We start from the raw sequence: 18617 nt of genomic DNA, 5'->3' as shown, positions 1-18617 counted from the left end.
AAAGTTCTAGAAAACTAGCTTCATATAAAAGTGTACAGTGGAGAAGTATTAAGATCAAACCACATACAAAATTACAGTAAGAATTTTTAAAGAGCATAGAGGACAGAATAACAACTGTACAGAAAAATGAAAGCATCCCAAAAAGACATGCCCAGACAAGAGATCAAAATTATAACCGTCTATTTCAAAATGAGCTAAATGACTGTAAAACAATAATACCAGACATGAAAAATAACATGTCAGTATTACAAAAGATGAGAAACTAGGTGGTAGAACTCAGGAAAAAGTGTAAAATAAAAGGAAAAAATAATTCAGAGATTAAAAACTAAATTAGAAGAAATGCAAGAGCAAACAAACACAAAAGTTAATGCCTTACAAGAAGTAGAAGGTGAAAAGAGGAAAAAAATATGTAACATATAAAAGATGACATACGTCAAAGCTAGACGAAGAAGATCCAACACAGAAATAACAGGAGTGCCTGAAGACGAAAACCAAAGAAGCAAAGCAAAACAAATATTTAAAGCTGTAATCCAAGAAAAAAAATCTTATTGAGATTACTTATTAAAAGAGTACTCTGTGCATCTGAGAATATCGACCCAGAATGAGTAATACCAAAAAAAATTCTAGTAAAATCTGCAAACCTTCGAATAAAAAGAAATAGCACTTTGGGCACCTAAGGAAAAACAAGTGATTTATTAGAGAATAAAGTTTAGATTATATCAGAGTTTTTTACAATAATACTTTATGCCAAAAGAAAATAGAGTAGCACATGTAATATACTCAAGGGTGAAAAATATTATCAACATTCAAAAACTCAAGGAATATTGCTCCCTTGAGTCCTTCCTAAAGAACCTACTTGTAAACAAGCTTCATACAACCAAAATGACTGGAGATACATCAGCATGACTGATATGAGCATTAAACACATAGTACTTACAGAAGTAAGACTAAGGACTAGAGAGGAAAGAGTACCATACATAACAGCAACATGCCCAAACCGTGTAGGTAGAATACAACTTCAAGGAATTATAGGAGAATGGAGAGCACATATATAAAAAAATTTTTAACAGATCTTAGTTTTTATAGTGATGGTGCTATCATAGTATTGTTACTCTTATACTATTGTGTGTTTAATGAAGGATAAAGTAAATAAGTAATTATAGGATATTTTAATTCTATTAGAATGTTCTTGAGAACCAAGATTATCAGTGTGGAAAAAAATATATAGATTAATGTAGAAGAGGTTTAATTTAAAACTCTGTAGACCTGAATTTGAATTGGAAGTATCAACATGAGCTCATGAGGTATTTTGTCATAAACATGTGTGTATTTCATATATGTGTATGTTTATACTGATATACATATATACACACACATATATATTTCCTAGCTCTGTCACTAAAGAAACCTAGACACAATCACCAACCCAGTAGCAATAAGTGCCTATAGCCCTCAGAGTATGCAATTAAAATACTTTTTTCCAAAGACACAAAGGCTTGGAGAAAATGGCTGAACCCAGGTCAGGCAAGGCACATTTTGTCATGCCAGATAGCAAGGAAGCAAAATAACTCGAGAGGCTTACCACTGTCCAAAAATGTGACATTTTGAGCTTCTAAAGGAAAATAGGGGTTAATTAGAACTCAAAAAATATGTTTAAACTCAAGGATTTATATCATACATAAACAACTAATTGATCAACTTTAGAGGATGATAGAGGATTCATTATCTTGAAAACTAAAAATAAGGAGAATTGAGCATTTATCATGCGTTTTCTACATGGGTAACCAATAGTAGATGAGAGGAAGCATCTCTTTATAAGTGTATTTCAATCGATAAATAAGAAGAAAAGGTTTAATTTGAATATCCTTATTTTTCAACTCCCAATAAATAAATGAGTCTAGGCATTAAGTTTCCACAACTGCTATCAAAAAAAGAAAGCAATAATCGGGCATTGATCATATATCCAGAAGGGGGCGCTGCTCTGTTGTTTAAAGAGTTGAAATGTTTTACCCTCATAATGGGTACAATATGTACATTATTTTTATTTCATCCTAATAAGGAGAATAATTTATTAGTTTTCATTATGTATTCAAAAAAAGGGTTATTTTTTCCAATTTAAATTTTTTTTGTTTTTTATCCTCACCCGAGGTATCCTTACCCGAGGACATTTTTGCATTTATTTTCAGATAGAGCAGGAGGGAGAGAGGGAAAAAGAGAGAGAGATAAACATCGATGTGGGAGAGACACATCAACTGGTTGCCACCCACAAGACCCTAACCAGGGCCGGGGACAAACCGCAACTGAGGTACGTGCCCTAAGTGGGAATCAAACCCGGGACTCTCTGATCCATGGGCCGACGCTCTAACCGCTGACCCAAACTGGCCAGGGCTCTAATTTGCAATTTAAAAAATGGTGTTATGTACCTTATGAATGATAAATGATTATATTTACTTGGACTTTGGTCCTGATTTTATTTAATGGGATCTGTGGTGGCCCTCAAAATGGTTTGATATGCCACAGGTCCCAAGAAGTTCAGCTCAGTCAACAGAAAAGGGTAAATTTCAGTCCTGAGGATGAGAATCAAAACGGTACGAAAGGGCCTCATGAGCCACTGAGTACTCCTGTGGACAACCACCGAGGCCTTCAGCATCGGGCAGATCCCTCGTGTGTGAGTGATAGCCATAGCTGAGAACTTACTTTCTTTGCATTCAGTTGAGCAGGGCAGATGGCTGAGCAACAGGCGTACAAGTACAATCACTGTCTAGCCTCTGTTTTCTTAGCATTGTGCTGTATATTACTAATTGATTTGTTTCTTCTTGGAGGGTTCTGCAGTATACTTAAAATGAAACCAAGAGCTTAATGGATTTTTCTTTACTCAAATGCCTATAACCAATCAGTATGTTGATGTTTGTGGGTTCTTTATACAAGTTAGATGTGAATGAATATTAAACTAGGCTTCCGGTGTGTGGTATAATAACAAGATAAAACTTCATAAATGAGTTTTAACACAATAGTTTTTTTATTTTGTTTTTAAAGTAAGAAAAGAGGACAGAGCCAGCCTTCCTCCGCTCCCTGCCCCCAACCCAGGCTCCTCCCTGAGGACATTTGATCCTCTCTAAGGCCCAATGTTGTTCTAAGCACTTTGCTTGGGTCCTCATTTAACACCAACGAGAAGTCTAAGCAGTAGGTATTGTTATCTCCATTTGTTTGTATTAAGAAACTGAGTCTCAGAGAACGTACGTGAGTTACCCCGTCTTGCAGTTCGTCCAGAGCAAACTCTAGGATGAGAAAACTTGGCCCTGTGGTTCCCAAGCCCATGGCCCCCTTCCCACTTCACCAGGTGCTCCACCCAGCCGAGAAGTAGAAGCCCAGTGGCTCTGGGAATGTCTAGAACCTTCAGAACCGTGTTCACTTAGGCTGAAGTTAGAAGTGAGTCCTGCTGACAGTGAGATGCTCAGGCAAGGGGCCCAGCACACACTTAGCTGCTTTCTTGGCACACGCTTAAGGGGAAATATATATATCATATCATATCATATCATATCATATCATTATATTATATCACACTTATATGATCAAATGAAATATATATTCATATATAATTTTTAAATATGTGTGTGTGTGTGTGTGTGTGTATACACATATATTCTTTAATTTCTAGGACTGAATTAACTAAATGAACTGCCGTGCTTCCACCCAGACTGATGAGGCTGAGGCTGTCCCCAGAGCTGGGCTGCGTACTGTAGGCACAGACTGGGCCTGCAGAGTAGGCTCCGAGGGGCTAGAGAGCATGGGCGGAGTCGATCTCTCAACTCTTTTCCGAACTCTTCTTCCTCCCCTGCGCCATCCTCAGCCCCAGCTCACTAAGTGCACATTCTCCGAGCTGCTGGGAAGGGTCATCCCTATTCACAGACACCCCCCGGCCACATGTCCTGTTGTTTGCAACAGCACCAGGCTTGGGTGTGGGCAGGAGTCGCGGACACAGCTCACATTCTGAGAGTTTGAACTTTACAATGACCTTTCATACCCTTTGCTTCCTTTCATCCTAATGCCAACCCAGCCTCCGTTACAGATGAAGGAACGCGATCCAGGTCCCACAATCAATGATGACGTTGCCCCCAAACCAGGGGTTCTTGCTGATTTCAAAGCCTGTGCCCTTTTCATTTCACTCCCCCCTGCCCCCCACCCACCCCTGGCACAGCCCACGTAGGATTTGGGCAGAGAGCTCTTCTGCTAAAACGCCTTCAGTGAAGAGTTAGAATTAACTCTGAATTAACAGGTTACCCCCATTATAATACACATAGATCAGAAAATTAACATTCACAGCAAAGATGAACGGCTTCATCACCTTCTGCCTTTGGAACAACATTCAGAAACCAAATGGAAATCAACATCTTCACTAGACAAAAATGAAGTAGAAGAAAGTGCTGAGCAGTCAGTGTGGGGCAGCCGCACGCGTGGGGGCCCCACTCAGAACGTGCGTCTCCTGACCTCGGGGCCAGACCAGCGTCACTGAAACCCACCACCACTGCCCAGCGTTCAGGTCAGCGAGACTGCCCAGCGTAACCCAGTCGGCTGGCTTATAGTTACAGCCCAAAGTAGCCTTTCACTTTTGCCTTATTAAATAATTTGAAAGTTTGCCCCCCAAATTTCACTTTAACGTTTTAGTGGACAAAGCTATGTATGCCCAAATGAATCTTCCCCTAATTTCCTATAGGTGGAATTTGACTTAATCTCTTTAAAGGGAAGTAATGTCTTTAATCTTATAATGAGATTTTTGTATTTGAAGTAAAAGCCGTTAATCAAGAGCACAGTTTTTAAAAGTTTGTATAGGTTATAAAAATGTTAGAATTCTGGCCAATGTGAACTCTGACGATTCCCCAAGATGCAGCCTGGCTCAAAGGCAAAGTGTGAAAGGAAATGGCCCGGTGGGGGGGGGGGCTGAGGTGTGCCCAGTGTTCCAGAGGTACCCCCAAAGGTCACCAAGGACATGGGGTACTCCAGGTCACTTCCTTCCCTGTTTTGTACACTGTTTTCATTGCATTTATAAACCCAAATTGTTGTGAATAAGGAGGCGGAGTCCTGTTGAGGCCTGACAGACAGACAAAGACACTAGCCAGCCGAACCTACAAGGCTTCCTAATCCCACCCCTGTCCTGGGTCCCTGGGCCAATGAGGGGTCACAGAGCTGACTCTGTGTCTAGTTGACCCTTTCGGTCTTCTCCCAGCTAAGAGGACCCTATGTGAAGGTGCCAATCTTTGGGAACAGGCTAGGTGCAGTCACAGTAGCACAGGTGAAATGTCTGTTGCTGGCCCAGCGCTGCTGGACTTGATAGGAACCGGGAGCTGACCCAGCCACTGCCCGTGCCTGCCTCACCCGAATGGGATCTTCTCACCCTACTCGAACTCTCCCAGGATTTTTTTCAATTGCCCCATGTGGTGGTTGGTGGCATCCCTCTTGGTCTCCCTTAGTCGGCTGTGAGCTTCTTCATGCCCAGGTCCAAGTCCGCTCCACCTGCATCTCTCCTCTGACCCATCTCTCCTCTGTCCCAGAGCCTGGCACATGGCTGATCCTCAACAGCGTGCTCCGGGTGGAGGGACTGAGCAGTCTTTGCCCCATCTCGGTGCCACGTTGGAACGTTGGGGCCACGGAGCAGGCGGCCCGGAGGCAGCCCAGGGAGGCCCAGAGAGAAGGAGGGTCAGGCCAGTGAGTGACTGTCTTTCCTCTTGTGCCACAGTTCACTGGCTGTTCACCACGTGCGGGGCCAGTGGGCCCCACGGCCCCACGCAGGCCCAGTGCAACAACGCCTACCGGAACAGCAACCTGAGTGTGGTGGTGGGGAGCGAGGGCCCACTGCGGGGCATCCAGACCTGGAAGGTGCCAGCCACCGACACCTACAGGTGCGTATGGGCGAGGGGGGGAGGCCAAGGGGCAGATTCGCCCCCTGAAGAAGACTGGGGTCCTGTCCATGGGTTCATGTCCCCAGGGTACCCGGGGGGCACGCCAAAGTTTAGAGGCCACAGACTCTGGCCCAGAGCAGGGTGAAAGGACCCGAGATGGGAGATTTGAGGCAATGGAACATGGCAGCGATGAGATGCGTCCTGTATCCTCAAGGGGCCCACAGACTCTGTGGAGATGATACACATGCATGAGCTAGCTTTAGACTCTGCTCATCCTTCCTGTGAGTAACTGTAACTATAAAGGGCTCTTCTTTGCATCTTACTTGAAGCATGATACATGTGAAAGATGATCTTCAGGTCTCTGAGCCCCCTTCCCTGGGACCCCACTGTCTCGAGCAAAGTAGCTGCTCTCCCACTCTTGTCCCGTGTCCAGCCCCGAGCCCCGGTCTTCCCCTGGAGCAAGGCCAGGCTGGAGGGAGGCCCGGTTCCCCTGGGCCACTTTGAGGTCATTGGGCAAAGCTAATGGTAGAACCTAGGCCAGTGGTTGTCATGAGTGGGTGTCGGAGTGGTAGGAGGGTGGTTAAAACACAGATTGTCTTGTCCACTCATGGACCGTCCGATTGTGTAGTTTTGGGGTGGAGTCCAAAAATAAGAATTCCTTGCCCTGGCTGGTTTGGCTCAGCAGTTAGAGCGTCAGCCTGCGGTCCAGAGAGACCCGGGTTCGGTTCCTGCTAAGGGCACGTACCTCGGTTGCAGTTTGTCCCCGGCCCTGGTTGGGTCGTGCGGATGGCAGCCACTCGATGTGTCCCTTTCACGTCAATGTTTCTCTCTGTCTCTCTCTTCCTCTCTCTCCCTCCCGCTCTGTCTGAACAAAAAATGGAAAAATGTCCTCAGGTGAGGATATAAAAAAAAAAAAAAGAATTCCTAACAAGCTCCACGGTGACACAGCCCCTGAGAAGCACGGAGTTAGGTCAGACTTACTGTGGTCCTCACACAGCTGGACGACATGGGCAAGGGCAGTGCTACAGCCCTCAGTTTACAAATGAGGAAACTGAGGCCCAGAGAGTCAGGGGCCTCCCACAGCCCAGAAATCGCCCCCAGCCCCAGAAGTCCCGAGGTGCAGCCCCACGGTGGCTCCTTCCAGTGCACAGCTGGGCTGTTTGAACACGGAAGCATCATAGTCCATCCTGGGCATGAATGTCCCCAGAGGCTGAATGCGGTGGGAAGTGAGCTCTCCTCCCCTCCTGCAGCCCCCGACCCCCAGCATGTCCTCAGCCCTCTGGGAAGACAAGAGGCTTCTCCCGTTGCCCTGTTTTCCGTGGCAGCCCCGCTCCTGTGACCTCAGGGTAAAAGCATTCCGGGGAGAGCCCTAAGTGCTTTTCAAACGACGTTCTGGGCAGGAGCGCATAACAAGGTTTGGCCACAATCAGATTAGCTGCTTGTCCGGCACATTCCCAGTAAATGGACAAAGACACATGTCACCACTGACCCCTCCCCCCAAGCGGGCTAGGCCTCCCCTTCCTGCCTGGCTAAATTTCCACGGATCAGCCACTGTCCCCGAGCAGGACGAAAGGGCTCCTGGAGAGAAGGGGATACATGTTTGTTGAGATCCTCTGGGTATCTCTGCTCATTTTAGTAATGAGGTGGTGTTACTACTGACTCCCTCATGTCCATACGAGGAACCTGGAGTCGGAGGAGCTTTGCCACAGACCCCGGCCACATGACCAGAGACAGCAGGGCCAGGAACAGATCGGTCCCGCAGACGGTCGGTTCTGACCTTCCTGCTACCGACAGCTTTTTTCTGACTTCCTCAGACAGACCCCATGTTTGAAAGATTTTTCCTGCCAGACACACTGCACTATTAAATAACAATTAATGCATTCTCCCATTTGTTGTTTTTTTTTTTCCTTTTTTATCCTCACCCAAGGACATTTTTGCATTTATCTTCAGATAGAGCGGGAGGGAGGAAGAGAGAGAGAGAAACATTGATGCGAGAGAGACACATCGACTGGTTGCCACTCACACAACCCCAACCAGGGCTGCGGACAAAGGGCCACTGAGGTACGTGCCCTTAGCGGGAACCGAACCCGGGACCCTCTGGTCCGCAGGCCGACGCTCTAACCGCTGAGCCAAACCGGCCAGGGCTTCCTATTTGCTGTTAAGTGTAGCCGTGTCTAAGTGAGCCAGGTTTCCGATCTGGTGAATTGCCAGTGTGGCCACACACCCTGAGGAGAGCCCAGCCCAGCAGAGAAGCGTCCGCACTTCTCTCCTTGGGATCCTGGGTCTGGCTCGCAGCCCCCAGCGGCCTGCTGGACGCTCATTGGAAACGTGCACAAGGAGCCGTTGTGCTGTTGAAGCAGGACAGCATGACGTGTCCAGGCGGTAAAAGGGACATTTTCAGCTGCGGACTCTGTTGAAATGGCCTGAGATAGCACCGCATCAAAATGGAAGCATCAAAACCAAAAAGCACTGGTTTGGGGCTGTTGTTGTTGATGTTGAGTCTTTGTTTTTTAACCAATTAAAGGCTGTGACAGATACAGTCATGCTTCAGTATCCAAGGGGAATGGGCTCCAGGACCCCCTGTGGAAACCAAAATCTGAGGCTGCGCAAGTCCCTTACAGGAAAGGTCATGGTGTTTGCATGTAAACTACACACATCCTTCTGTTTAGCTTAAATCATCTCTAGATTACTTACAGTACCTAAGACCATGGAATGCTTGCAGATAGTTGTCACATTGTATTGGTTAGGGGCACATGTCTGTACATGTTCAGTACATCGTAGGCCTAACCACACGGTGCACAGCACCCGCAAGGTAACATTTTTTCAAATATTTTTGATCCGAGGTTGGTTGAATTCGCATACGTGGAACCCGCTGATATGGAGGGTCCACTACTTCTGACCTGCACCCCAACCTTGACCCTGGGTTAGGCTCTGGGCTCGTATGCTCATGTCTCTTGGCCACATCACTTAGGATTCAAAGAAGCCTTTTCGACCACATCGGAACGTCCCAGGTCAGAGTAGCCACGCTGAGAAGTCCCTCGATCTGGAAGACAGTCTTTTCGTAGTGACTAATTTTTGTTCAGTCGGTGCGGTTCACCTGGCGAAGTAGACACGGGACACATCAGGGGACGCGAGGAAACGGAGTTGACACAAAGGTCGGAGGCATTCCTTGTGGGCGCCAGCTAGTGCTGCCGGGCGCTCCAGCCTGGCACCGTTCCTGATTGCTTCAGCCGACTTCACGACCTGCTGTCAAGGGGTGAGGGAGGGGAGCGCACACTTATCAAGCACCTGCTGTATGCAGAGGGGAGGCCATCATCGCGCGAGGCTTTCTTGGGGATGCATACCGGTGAAAGCACCCCACTCATAACCGATCATTTATCTTGGGCCCATCTCCCACCCCTACTGCTTCGCCCACCACCACGCATCACAAAGGAGGAGGCTCAGAGAGAGGGGGAGGAAGAAGAGGCTGGGGAGGAGATGGTGGGGTGGTGGGTGTTGATGGGGGAATTGGAGGCAGCACCCAAATCCCCATCCCTCCCCAACCTCCACTTTCCTGCCCTGGGTGCCCCCTTCCCCTGGATTTGCCACTTCCTCTATCGAAACAGTAGAGGTGATGCAGTCAGCTTCCTTCAAGTACCTCCGCAGGTCCTGGCATCCAGACCTGCTTTGCAAATCTCAGGAAGCACCTGCTAGGACACTGTGCCCGACACTGTACGAAGGCGAACAAGCTGCATCCCTGCCCCAGAGGAGCCCAGCCCGTGGGGACACTGTGACCTGGAAAGTTCCACATGGGGGTTTGCGCAGAGCTCTGCAGTGGGAGAGGGGAAGGCTTAGTGCAGGAGTGGCTTCCACAAGGGGGAAGCACGCTGAGTGAAGTCCTGAAAGGAGGAGAATTGTCTGCAAAGAGGAGGAGAGGGCCCCCTGGTGGAAGGAGTGCCTGGAGCCCTGGGGCTGGAGCCTCGCCTGGCAAATGCCTTTAGCTCCCTCTGGTGACAGCGTGGGGTGCAATGCAGAACCGAGCCTACAGGCAGGGAGTGCAGATGGAAGACTGAGGGTCACCCAGGCAAAGACTGGACTACTCCAGGGCAGGGGGAACACGGATGGAGAGAGGGCGCAGGACCAGAAGCGTGGAGATGAGATGGGCATGATTGGAGGACTAGGGGAGGCAGTGCCCAGGGTGACAGCCCTGCCGGGGGGCTGAGGAAGCCAGGACAATGAGCCTCCAGGAGCTTGGTTAAGAAGACAGGCAAGGATAACGGTAATGGTGAGAAGGCACCTGATTAAGGAACATTACTGGGTCACGGCTAGGAGTGACCACATCTAGAATATGCCCACGGTGGGGCTAACGTGGTTCACAACAAAAGCATCGACAATGGGGCATGTGCTGGGGCGAGCGAGATCCTCAGCCTCGCTGTATGATGGAGATGGTGACAATAGAGCTTCCGGGGACAGCTGGGGGTTCCGTGTGATCCTGCATGACAGCCCCACTCAGGGGAGCCCATGTCAGTAGATTTTGGTCAACCATTTCTCACTCTTCCTGATTTCTTTCCCTCTTCATCCCCGTCTCTTCCTCCAGGTGGCCGGCCTGCCTTCCTCCCTCCCTCCCTCCCTCCCTCCCTCCCTCCCTCCCTCCCTCCCTTCCTTCCTTCCTTCCTTCTTTCCTTCCTTCCTTCCTCTCCAGGGCTCAGCATCCTTCCCAGCCCTCAGTCCTCCCCCGACTTCACACACACACACACACACACACACACACACACACACAACCTGTAAAAGCATTTGTCAAGCATGGCCCACAGCTCCTGATGGCAGCTTTTTCATGGTCCACTTGTTCCTCAAACATAATGTACAAGAGGCCCCAGATCCCAGCTGGAGCCACAATCCTGGCTGCTGACCTGGGCCACAGCTGTTTCTGACGGTCTCCATCACTGACACTCATTTCCTCACCTGGCTCCAGGGACCAGCATGTAAAGCTGGGTGACGCCATCATTCCACCCAATCCACAGATAACCATGGGGCTCCTACAGTGGCAGGGCACTGAGCTATGGGGCTCCTTCTGTGTGCTGAGTACTGAGCTATGGGCGTCCTACTGTATGCAGGGCACTGAGCTATGGGGGTCCTACTGTGTGCTAGGCACTGAGCTACAGGGGTCCTACTGTGTGCTGGGCACTTAGCTACGGGGGTCCTACTGTGTGCTGGGCACTGAGCTACGGGGGTCCTACTGTGTGCTGGGCACTGAGCTACGGGGCTCATTCTGTGTGCTGGGTACTGAGCTATGGGCGTCCTACTGTGTGCTGGGCACTGAGCTACGGGGGTCCTACAGTGTGCTGGGCACTGAGCTACGGAGCTCATTCTGTGTGCTAGGCACTGAGCTATGGGGCTCCTACTGTGTGCAGGGCACTGAGCTACGGGGCTCTTACGTTGTGCAGGGCACTGAGCTATGGGGGTCCTACTGTGTGCTGGGCACTGAGTTATGGGTCTCCTGTGTACAGGGCAGTGAGCTATGGGGCTCCTATGGTGTGCAGGTCACTGAGCTATGGGGCTCCTACTATGTGCAGGGCACTGAGCTATGGGGGTCCTACTGTGTGCAGGGCACTGGGCTACGAGGCTTCTTCTGTGTGCTGGGTACTGAGCTATGGGGCTCCAATGGTGTACAGGGCACTGAGCTATGGGGCTCCTACTGTGTGTTGGGCACTGAGTTATGGGGCTCCTATGGTGTGCAAGGCACCAAGCTATGGGGCTCCTACTATGTGCAGGGCACTGAGTAGGTGCTGTGGGACTCGAAGAGAGAACTAAGACTCTGGAGCTTCACAGTCTTTGAAAAGACCACAGAAAAGGACAGAAAAGTTAAATAACTGTCCACAATACCAGTAAAGTTCTAGACAATTATAGATGAGAGTCACAGTCATGATTAATTGTCAGAGTAATTGCGCAGCTAGCCGTCGCCATGAGGAACACAGAGCAGGGAAAGTTACGAAAGGGAGATTGTGCAAAGATCAATGGGCTGCAAGCAGAATGCAGTTTGGGTCTAATTTCTACCTCGTGTGACCTTGAAAGTGTGTTTTTCCCTCTGCAGTGGCCCCATCTGTAGGAGGAGAGGTTGTAGAGGGGGCACTGGGACCCTCTCCAGCTCTGATGTCCCTGGGCGCTGCGGGCTGTCCTGGCCAGGCAGGCCGTGGGGAAGAGGTGCACCCTGGCTCATGGGCACGCCCAGAATGGAACTGGGGCGGCAGGGAGCAGGCGCCTTGACCCCTGCCCTGCACCGCCGACCCCAGGGGTGTCTCCTGATGGCTCCAGTGACCTGTCTGGAGAATCCGACTACACGTCTGAACAGGAACGTCCCACTGACCGGCTCTGTGCACACTCTCACGTCCCCTGTGCGCTTACCCTGAGCGAGGGTAGGTGGGCCAGTCTCAGGATCCTGGTTTCACAGAGGGGGACCAGGGCCCAGAGGGAAAGGTCCAGCTGGGGATTAGAGGCGGAGCCCGGGGCGGGATGCAGAAGAGGTGTGAGGTGCTTCAAGCTTCTCCAGGTGGGGTCCACTCCCCGGCTCCGCTCCCCTCCCCAGTGCCCTGGGTGTGGCCCCCACACAGCCAGTGTGCTGCGAAACAGCTGTGCTCTCCTTCAGGATCCAGCCGCGGCCACGTTGATTTGCTGCTAATCCTTTATTTAAAAAGATTCACAACTCCATTATAGCAGGTAACACAGCTCACAGTCAATAATACAAAACGCAAACCCAGTAAACATCCGTTTTGACCAGGGGCCATGGACTTAGATAAGGGGGAAAATACAGCATCAGCTCGTGGAGAACAGTATCTGGTAATTTCCAGTAAATTGGAATGACTGCAAGTCACAGCCCCCCATTTGAGTGGCAGGTGAATTAATTTGTCATTTGTCAACCACCAAAAATAAATTGTTTACAAGGGGTGGGAAGAACACTTCAGAGACTGGGCTGAGGTTATTACTCCCGTCCGAGTCTGTGGGACCCCACTCAGAGGTGCCAAGGCCGGCCTGTGTCCCCTGGCTGTCTGCAAGCCTCGACCCAGACCCCCTTGGCCACTCCTGCGCTACCTACTGCTCTCTAGAAGTCAGGGGCTCATTCACACTCTGCCCCCAGAAGTCACCCCCTAAAGAGGAGTGGACAGGCTCAGCCTTCTGGGTACATCAGAACAGAAGCTACTATTGTCCCTCACTGGCTACCCTCCAAGCACTGAATTAGTCCCTCGCAGGCATTATCCCATAGCAATCCTTCAAGGTAGATAGTATTATCTCTCATACAGATGAGGAGACTGGAGCGCAGAGGTAAGCAAGGTGCCTCGGACACAAAATGTCAGGCGGCATTGGCGCTCGGGTCACTGGGGTGCAGGGCCAGCCCGTGGGGGTGCCTCTCCGTAGTCCTGGCCCCGAGGACGAGCTCGGGCTGGCACCCAGGTCAGTCTGCACTCGAGCCCTGTGTTCGTCACTGCGCCACACCTTGCTCCGGAGGGGCCCAGCCTTGCGTAGCACTAGAAACCCCGAAAGGAGGGGAGCCCGGTGGCAGGCTGCAGGCCTCAGAGGGCTGGCGACGGAAGCATCGCTTCCCAACCCCTGCCATCGGCCAGACGGGCAGCTCTCTGCTGCCCGTGACGCTGAGCGAGTCCGCACTCCCGGTTTAAAATGTGGGCCTAAGGCCATCACACAAAGTGAAATCCGGCCTGGACACCTGCTCACCAAGCTCTCTGCCTATGTTGGAGTGAACAGCGCTGACCCAGCCCAAAGTCCGGCCCGCACTTGGCATCGGTGTGTGGCCTTCAGTGCACTGCCGATCCCCATGCGGGCAGGCGTCCTCGTGCTTCTCCTGGGGACGAAAGCTGAGGCTCGGAGAGGTTGGCCAAGCTGCCTCCAGTCACACAGCCCGCAGAGCAGAAATCAGGGCTCTTGCCACCCCACCTCATTGTCAAGTCCGGGGTCAAGGCCTAGGTGAGGTTGGCATTCGGACTTGACTGGGGGTAGGAGAAATAAGGATGGCTGGGGGGGACGGAGTATCAGGAACAAACAATTTATTAAATATAAGAAATTGGCTAAATTTAAACCTGTGAAAGAGCGATTCATAATGCATGCAGATTGATGCAAATGACTATGCAAATGATGAGAAAATGATGAGACGGGCACAGCCTACCTCTCAGCCGTAAGCGGATCGGCCAGGATGAGGACGCGTCTCGGGCAGCAGTTTTCCAAGCAGTGCACACCTTCAGCGGGACCGACCCTGGTGCAGCCCGACAAAGCCCAGGTCAGAGGCGGCCGTGCACGCTGCAGTCCCTGGACTCTGCAGTCCCTGGAGACACGGATGGTCTCCCCCTCCGCCAGCAGCACCGGCCCTGCCCCGGGCCACCCTCCTCCGAGCTAAAGAGTTCTCCTTGCTTTCCTTTCACGGATAAGCCTTCCTATTCCCTCAGCTTTTTCGTTGTCCTTATCACCTTCTCCATCTCTGCTGGATCTGGCTGAGGGCCCGAGGGAGTCAGGATGGGCCAGTAGCTTCCCACACCACCCTTGCTGTGTCTCCAGACAAACCTCAAGCAGCACATCGGGAAGAAATGGCCTCTGTGAAGGGAAATGGGGGATATGGACCAGGGTCTGGCAGCTGTGTGGCCTCAGATAAGTTTCTTAACCCCTCTGAGCCTCAGTTTCCTCATCTGTCAAAGGGGATTGCTCACTGCTGCCACTCAGGGCTGCTGGGGCATGCCATTTGCATCCACGCCCCGTGCACTGTGGGGTGCGTCCCCACCCGCCTCCCAGCCACCGCCACCTGCTGTGGTCAGAGACCCGGGCTTGCCCACCTCTCCATGTCCATCAAGTGTGACTCCTACCTTCGCCTCTCTGCCTGCCTGAGAGCCCTCCCTGCCCATACCTCCGCCCACAGGCCCCCGACCAGCCACGGTGTCCATGCCTGTCAGTCACCTGCCCCTCCTGGGCTCCGATCATGTGCAGACTTCCCACTTTCTCTGGGTTTGACCCCATTATCTTCCTTTAATGTCGAACCCCCACGACCCCGTGAGTTCAGAAAATAAGACATGGTTCTTACTTGACTAGGGAAGAGGCTGCAATTCTGAGAGGACACATAGGAAATGGCCCACTCCGATCACGGAACCCACAGCCCTCGGCCCCTCCACCTCGCCTCCCCAGTATAGCCACCCTGATGGGAAGGTTTCTCTTTTCATAACTATGACCATCTCTCCACTTTCTTAGTGACCCCTCGGGGGTCCGGAGCCTGCCGCAGGTCCCGTCTTGTGCACAGGCGCCTGCCGAGCCAGCCGGCGGCACTCTGGTCAGTGCCTGGCCACAGGCAGGCCTAGGGCGCCAGGCTCCCCTTTGCACTCCACTCCCCGCCTGCCACCTCAGGGGTCAGACAGCCCTCTAGGCCTCTCTGCGGAACAGGCCTGAGCCCACCTTGGGGAGCCCCCAGCAGGTGCCTCACGCGCTTGGAACACAGGGGTTTCCTACAGTTACAGGAGGAGAGGCCACTGTGTGTGTCCGTGGGCAAACCGCCTTGCATCTCTTCCTGGAGGCTTTTCATAAAGGGCCCTGCGTCTGAATACTGGGGACATGAAACCCCCGAGTCCCTCTGGCTGGCAGGCGGCTCGGGAGAGGCGTTTGTAGCTGGGATGCTGGCTGTCTTCAGACAGGGCCTCTGGGCTCACCCGCTGAGTTATTTCCCCTCAGCCTGGCTTGACTTGGTCTCGGCAACCTCAGAGGCAGCGGAAGTAACCCCACACCCCGCGTGCTCCGGCTCTCATGGTGACTGGTGGCAGGTGTCTGCACACGGATGGCTCCGGGAGGAGCTGCTGGTGGGACGGAACAAAGCGTCTGTGCTGTAAACCGCGCGCTCCTCAGCATCCGCATGGGCTCCTCGTGTCTACACCCCCGTGGGACACTGAAACGTTCTACCAAGCCAGTCCCTGCTAATTCCACCATTAATAACAATAACAATAATAAATACATTTGAGTGCTTATTATGTGCCAGCCACAAGTCTAAGGCTGAGGTAGACTTTAATCCTGACCCCACACATGGGCTGGAAGGAGGGTTCTCTTATTATCCCCACTTTACGGAGGTAGAACAGGGATGTTAAGCTACTTGTCTAAGGTCCCACGAGTCCTTTGATTTGGACAGGGAGGGAAAGTCATAATGGGGAAATCCCGGGTGGTCAGAACACCCTCCCCCAGCGCCATGTTAATACAGACTCCCCCTCTTCTCCCCTGTTTCCCCTCACTCTTCCTCACACCTTTCCTAGTCCTTCACCTCCCCACTCTGCCCATGAGGACCGTCTTCTCCTGACCGTGGGGACAGGGACCTTCCTTGCTGACCTCGTGGCTGAGGCAGGGGGACCCCTCAGGACCCGTGTGCTGGTGCTCCTGGCTCCCGGGAGCCGGGGGGCAGGGAGGGAGTCTGTCTTCAGCCCACGCAGAGCCCGTGTGCTTTGTTCCTCTGCAGCATCTCGGGCTACGGAGCCGCCGGCGGGAAAGGCGGGAGGAACACCATGATGCGGTCCCACGGCGTGTCTGTGCTGGGCATCTTCGAGCTGGAGAAGGACGACACGCTGTACATCCTGGTCGGGCAACAGGGGGAAGACGCCTGCCCCAGCGTAAGTGCCCAGGACAGGGCTTCTCCTCCACATTCACCCAGGACCAGGCAGGCCCTCAGACGGCACCACACAGTCCTCTGGGGGCTCCTGTTCAAAGACAGCAGGACTCCCCCTTGTCCTGCCTGCAAACACCCGTCCCTTGCCCCCAGGCCATTTGGGTGCATGAGAACACGGGTGGTGTGGCTGTTGGGATTTCACATCCCCACAGGGACCAATACTGAGCCAGGGCTCTCACAAGGACCATTAAAACTAAAGAACTGAATCCCATCTGAATGGGCAAATGGTGGTTCCCTTGGGCAGAAGTACGAGTTGAAGCCACTCCTAAGTTTCTTACTAGGGCACCGCTGTCTTTAGCCATCTTGTAACAAACAGAAAAATACCAGGTTAAACATTTCCTGCCCGGCTCTTAGGCACATACATGTCCATCACTGCACAGAACAAGTTCTGAGAGATACACAAAACAGTGTTTATTTCTGGGACAGGGAATGGAGTTGAGGGCGCTTTATCAGTAATGTCTGGTATGGTTATTAAAAGAACGCATCCATATATCATTTATAATTTGTGTGATTAAAACTTTAAAAAGTGTAAAGCACAGATCAGAGCGGGAAGACCACGTAATCCACTCATCCCATTGTACAGATGAGAAAACGGAGACCACAGAGGTGATGGGACTGGTTCAAAGGCACTCACAACACGGCACAGAACAGGCACTTGGCTTCTGTCTTTGCTGTGCCCCACGCTGCTTGGGGCTCCATTTCTTTGGCCTTTTTTCTTTTCCACTTATAGCCCATTACTTGCCAAGCCAGACTGCCCCTCTCTGCAGTCCCAGACGGAGCCTGTCACTTTGATTTCTGGCTCCTCCAGGTGTCCAACTGTCACACCTGGAGAGCTCCAGCAGGGGGAGCTAAGAAAGCTGGTAGAGGCCTGACCTTCTCAGGAGAATGAGAAAGCGAAGACCAGTAAAGCAGTAGCCATGCAAAGGAGCCAGTGGTTGGTCGGGCAGAGCTGGCTGTCCTGGCGGGAACTCAGCACCCCACGGGGCCCCACCCTCACCTGAAGCACAGCGTCCACCTGGGGCAGGGAGTATAGCCTTGGAGGACAGATGTGGGAACAGGGGCTACTGAGAAAGCAATTCAATTCCACAGCATAAACTTCAGGCTGCTCAGAGCTACCCGCTGGGTGGGAGCAAAGTATAGCTCCCCCTCCCCCTCCCCACCACATTACGGGTTAAAACAAAGCAACAGGAGTAGACTTCGCAGGTACAACCTTGTGAATGAGGAATGTCTGGACTTCAACTTTTATTTAGCAACTATAATCAGGACTTGCCAACCTGATATAATACATTAAGTCATTAAATTACAGGCTGCTGTAATTTTCACGGGAATTTATTGAGTGCTAATGTAATTCTTTCATCTAAGCAGAAAGACTGCATTGACTTCTGCAAGGGACTTTTACTTGATTGGATTGTAATCAGTTACGCCTTTTCACAGGACTGCGTCCTTTTTTTTTTTTTAATTCAATTGTAATCTACTTGTTCCTCTGGGTTGCTGCACTTTATCATTTCATTAATCAACCTACTTGCTCTCAAACTTTGTGGACGCACAGGGAGAGTTCCCTCTCAGCCAGGGACAGAGGGCAGCCCCCTCTGCTGGTCGGGCCGGGCATAGCTTGGGCTTGGGAAAGGAACTGGTCTTCCCTGTTGCTCCACACCTCCAATCCCAGGAGTCACTGGGAGAAGGAGAAAGAAAGACTGCATGCAGACACTACCTCAGTCTCACCTTCTCCAAAACAGTGTCTAGAGAGTATCCTCTAGAAGCCGAAGTGGACGCTGAGATTAAACTGCAGGAGTTGGCAGCTTTGCCAGTTCAGCGGCACATCCCTGCAGGGTCCCTCTTCTGTGCACTTGGCCACACGGAGCCTGGAAGGGCTCCCGCGGCAGGAAACCCCAGGCACAGGCCCCTCAGCCCTGCTTCTCCAGTTCCTCCCTGAGCCATCTGGTGGCCTGACTCAGGGTTTCTCGACATCAGCACTATTGGCATTTTGGAGCAGATAATTCTCTGAGGTGGGGGGGTCCGGTGCACTGCGGGTGGGTTGGCAGCACCCTGGC

At 51.5% G+C, this 18617-nt stretch overlaps 1 protein-coding gene across 1 annotated transcript in view; it reads left to right on the top strand.

The window, feature by feature from the left end:
• Positions 1–18617, top strand: part of ALK (ALK receptor tyrosine kinase) — a 594344-nt gene that overhangs the window by 542862 nt on the left and 32865 nt on the right. Inside the window, exons 12-13 of the mRNA XM_036262276.1 lie at positions 5735–5897; positions 16360–16510. Coding sequence (XP_036118169.1) covers positions 5735–5897; positions 16360–16510 — 314 coding nt within the window. The remainder of the gene's footprint in view (positions 1–5734; positions 5898–16359; positions 16511–18617) is intronic.

Source organism: Molossus molossus, unplaced genomic scaffold (genome assembly GCF_014108415.1).
Source record: "Molossus molossus isolate mMolMol1 unplaced genomic scaffold, mMolMol1.p scaffold_m16_p_15, whole genome shotgun sequence".
Classification (NCBI taxonomy): Eukaryota; Metazoa; Chordata; class Mammalia; order Chiroptera; family Molossidae; genus Molossus; species Molossus molossus.
Note: the sequence above shows the minus strand (reverse complement) of the source record. Positions and strands in the feature narration are given on the sequence as shown.